This window comes from Penaeus monodon, chromosome 12 (genome assembly GCF_015228065.2).
Source record: "Penaeus monodon isolate SGIC_2016 chromosome 12, NSTDA_Pmon_1, whole genome shotgun sequence".
Classification (NCBI taxonomy): domain Eukaryota; kingdom Metazoa; phylum Arthropoda; class Malacostraca; order Decapoda; family Penaeidae; genus Penaeus; species Penaeus monodon.
Window position 1 is genome coordinate 1,154,240 of NC_051397.1, and position 5,000 is coordinate 1,159,239.

Consider the following 5,000-nt stretch of genomic DNA (forward strand, 5'->3'; position numbering starts at 1 on the left):
TGTCATATTTAGGATTATATGGGTACAGGTATAAATATAGATATTAATCATCTAATCTTATCTTACAATGCTTTCTGCATCGATCAGTTCTGTTGATAGTAACTGTGTGCTTGGTAAGGACGAATTATGTTTATCAGAGTGTGTGTGTGTATACACACACACACACACACACACACATATATATGTGTGTGTGTGTGTGTGTGTGTGTGTGTGTGTGTGTGTGTGTGTGTGTGTGTGTGTGTGTGTGTGTGTGTGTGTGTGTGTGTGTGTGTGTGTGTGTATGTATATGTATATATATGTATATGTATATGTATATATATGTATATATATGTATATATATATATATATATATATATATACATACATATACACACACACATTTAAACAAAAACACACACACACACACATAAGTATATATATATGTGTGTGTGTGTGTGTGTGTGTGTGTGTGTGTGTGTGTGTGTGTGTGTGTGTGTGTGTGTGTGTGTATGTGTATGTGTATGTGTATGTGTATGTGTATGTGTATGTGTATGTATATATGTATATATATATATATATATATATATATATACATACATACATACATACATACATACATACATACACGTATATATATATATATATATATATATATATATATATATATATATATATATATATATATATATATATATATATTAACATACACGTACACAAAGTCTGATTTACAAAACTTATTTTAGTAGTAACAGAAAACGTACTTTACCAATAACTTTAGTAGATAGAGTTACCGATGCCAAACAAGTATGAACTAACGCTCACGCTCGGATGAATATATAAATTTTAGATATATATCTATGCATCTATTTTTAAATAGATTTCTCATTTACTTCATATATCCGTTTCATTTTTATTTTACTTTTGGTTTCCTGACATCATTCAGTATCTCCAAAACAAAAGTATTATTCTGCAGAAAAGGAACATCAACCTGTCACGCATAACGTAAACGAACATGATATAACAACAATTAATAGATCTACAGCAGACAGTGTTTGTGGCAGCAGAAGATCTAACCCATTTTTAACACAACTCAGTTTATGCATTCATATTATTTATAGTCGTGTTTGACTTTCATTGAATCTATGCGAATTCTGATACTTGTTTATCATTGTTTCTATGTTAAGGATAGGTGTTCGTAAATCAGTGCGAGTCACTTGCTCAGTTGGGAAGAAAAACTGATATTATGATACTCTTCAAGAGTATTTGCGATAACTTTTTATTATGCACTTCACGAACACAAAATTCCTGACCGTGATTGCATAATTTCCTTCCTGATATTATGAATATTATTATTTCGATCCTCTGTATTATTTCCATGCATTGTAATTTTTCACTCGCCGATGCCTTCCACAGAATGCTGACCCGCGTGGCCACCCGGTGCAGGGCCGCCGTAGCAGGTGGCCGACACCTGACGAGAACTTTTACTTCGTCATACCCGAAGCCCTACACCGTCCCCGAGGGCAATGCAGGGAAAAATAGGTATTGTTGTTATACATAGACATTTGTGTTATTAGTCTGTAGTTATACGTCTCTGTATGCTTGTGCGTTTGCACGTCACGGTCACAAGAGAGAGAGAGAGAGAGAGAGAGAGAGAGAGAGAGAGAGAGAGAGAGAGAGAGAGAGAGAGAGAGAGAGAGAGAGAGAGAGACTATAGGTAGTTAGATAAGCTGATATAGAGGGAGAATGGTATAACGTATGTAATAGAACAAGTGAAACAGAGTAACCCAGGAAATCAGTGTCACACATATGTACTGAGTCATATCGGTCGAACCTGAGACGAGTATTCGGGTCTTGACCTGGCTCGATCTGCCTCAGGAAAAGGTAAATAACAGAGCTGTGAAGTGTAGGTGTGTCGTAACCATTATGGCAGGCCAATAAGCATATGAACATCTATAATGGCAGCCATGCAAATCCAAGAAAAGCCAGGCTCCACGTTGGTTCCAAGACCAGCGGACCTGAGATGACCGTGAGAACGAACCTTGTCTCTGTTTCCCTCGGCCTTCGCTGGCCGGGAACACGCCACCGCTTCAGCGCTTGCTCCTAGACTACCATATCGTGTGTTTAATCTACTTGTGTGTCGTATTTAACTACTATCACTGTCCAACCAAACCCACGTACGAGGCACCCACAGTCCCTTACAGTCTGGTGACAGTGTTTTTGTGTCCTTTCGACTCGCAAAACGAACCAAGGTCTGCGATCGTCGCTCAGCCAACGCTTAGACGGTACGACGACCAACATGACTTCAAAACCATGTGATTTACACGTTATGGGTCAATTTTTTCTCTCTCTTCCCTTCTCCCATAAGTGCATTCACTTTCACGTTGTTTTTTACTGGATAAAAGTACTATCTGGGGTATTTTTAATATTCTTACGGTAACATCAAATGCAAGCGTTTTTACTCTCACAATATCTCTTTTACCATAGGTTGTATTGCTGTGAGAAGGCGGTATTGCCAACTCTAGCCAATAAACGCGAAATATTGTTCATTAAGTAAATAGTTAATTTCTCTCGTTTTTAGAAATTTCTATTTCATCTACAACGAATTCAACACGTTTGTGATTTTCTCTTTTGACTGAGAATTAACTCCCTGCGATTTCGCATAGGTTGTTCACGGAATTCTCTTCTTGTATGAGTTTCGTTGATTAACTGTTCGAAATTCACTTGTTTTTACACTTTCATTTCGTTTAATTCACTTACTGATTTCGATTATCTTTTTCACGGACATCGATGTAATTTATTTCTCTCAATACTAGCTCACCTCCTCGCCCCGACTTGACCTCAATCTTCCTTCCGGTCGCTCACGCACATGGAGAGAGCTATGAGTAGACCAGCTCGCTTTTCCCGTTAATTGGTTGTTTGTCGTTGTTGACACCATGGGGATGACCGTGGCTGCGGTACTTTGCTCAATGATGACACACCTTATTGGCGATAGGATGGAGCTTGTAACGCAATGTTTGTATAAATTAATTATATGCATACAGTGTTAGTTTCTTCCCCTTACCATAGTGCACAGGGATTCCAGATATAAGCCAGGTTTTCGTAAATCGCCTAATAGATCTACGCTCCGACGCACAATGATAGGTATAGAGTTATTCGTTTGATCGGCACCTTTTGTTCGAGTCGGTGTGTGCCTGTATTTATGTCCGTTCATAAGTGTAGGACTAGGGTTTTAATCTAGAATCATTAGTCCCTTATTAATCATACACTAAAGGGCATTGTCACGAGCGCTAGACATAGTTACCACGGTATATCAGAATTTTGTAGTGAATCCGAAATGCAGATTAAATAGAATCGTGGATTGCGTTGTGCATTTCTAATCCGGGAAGCTTTGCGTTGCGAGAAGCTTGAAAAGAATTTTTCATGTCACTGTTCACTAGTGTGTACATTCCGTCGCATATTATTAAATGTTGAGTTAAATGTGGCAGTCTAAATATTACTAATTATCGCATTAATACATTGTTGATATGAACATTAATCTTCGTGATTGTGATTCATTCTTTGTGAGAGCTCATTCTCACTTTCATTCTCTTTCGTTCAACTTGCATGTTGGCGCTCACTCACTTTCCCACACAGAACAGAAGACACAAACCTTTCATCAATAAGGTTAGTTGTCGTCGTTGTAGGTGTAAAGATCGATGTTGTATCTCTTTTGCCCGCGAATTTGCAAGTCGTGACGAGTGACTAGGACATGATGCACAATTTCTTATTCTTTTCTTTCTCTCTGTGACGACAAGTGGTTCTAGTCGATCCTAGCGGATTGCCGTTGTTGTTTTCTTTATCAGTTCTCACATCTATCAGAGACGGATTGTAGGTCATTAAAACTGAAAATTTATATTACCCCCCCCTTCCCCTTCTTTGTTGCTTTTCTTTTACTCTTACTATCTTGGCTCTTGTGCGTATAATCTGGTTCCCCGACTTAACAAAGCAGTTGAGGATATCCAAAGTGGCACCGAAGGAAGAACCTACTGCAGATCCAGTCGCCTGAGGATGCCGTGGGAAGGATGTCGCCGGAAGATCGCTTTAGGCCTATGGACCCGGCGTTCGGCAGTGCAGGTATCAGCCGCCCCAGGATGCAGTGGAAGATACCGCCTGCATGGATGCCCGTAGATCCAGCGAAGGACCAGTTTGTCAGTACGAGTACCAGTCGCCCCAGGATGCTATGGGAGGACACCGCCTGCATGGATGCCCGTAGATCCAGGCAAACTCCAGGAGCTAGTCAGCGCAGGTATCAGCTGCCCCCAGGATGCCGGAAAGGGCACCACCTTTCCCACACGCCCATATATCAAGACAGAGGCTACGAGGACGTCTCAGCGAGCACGCAGCTGAGAAGGAGCTTGTGTGGACGAAAACACCACCGAGTTAGACCTGGATGAGAACTACGAGGAAGTCTGGACGAATCCGAAGACGAAGAGGGCCTGAGAGAGACCTTCGATTCGTGTGGATGTCGAGGACGGATGGATGTCACCAAAGGCCAGGAAGAAAAGCAGACAAGGACAAGCAATCACGAAGACGATCGAGGACAGCGCACGCCTTAACGAGATGGCCAGCCACAGGTTCAGACAGAAATGGTCACCCCCTGAGGCAAATCAAATGGCGCCTCGAGGGCCTGGCGCAAGTAGGTTGCCCAGTAATATGGCGGGCCGTTAATCATATAAGCTTAAAAAATGGCAGCCCAAACCCACGAACCCAAGTCAAACCAGGTTCCACGTGGGTTCCAAAACCAGCACCAGATGACAGTTATAGTTATAGACGACCTTTAGAACTCGCCTCGTCTCCGTTTCATCAAGAACTCTTAAGGCCTTCGCTGGTCGGCCGACCACACCGTTCAGCGCCCGCTCCCAGATCACTGTATCGTGTGTTCATTTACTTCTGCTGTATTCATTCATCAGTATAGAGTCAAGTCGTACCAATCTATCACTGCTGTCCACCAATCCATGTACTGAGGCATTCACCACCAAAGC

The 5,000-nt window shown here is 41.4% G+C and overlaps 1 protein-coding gene across 1 annotated transcript in view; it reads left to right on the forward strand.

Moving 5' to 3' along the window:
• The window catches only part of LOC119579196 (putative aldolase class 2 protein CC_1201), an 11,529-nt gene that overhangs the window by 542 nt on the left and 5,987 nt on the right, over positions 1-5,000 (forward strand). The window contains exon 2 of the mRNA XM_037926889.1: positions 1,393-1,518. Coding sequence (XP_037782817.1) covers positions 1,394-1,518 — 125 coding nt within the window. The 5' untranslated portion in view covers position 1,393. The remainder of the gene's footprint in view (positions 1-1,392; positions 1,519-5,000) is intronic.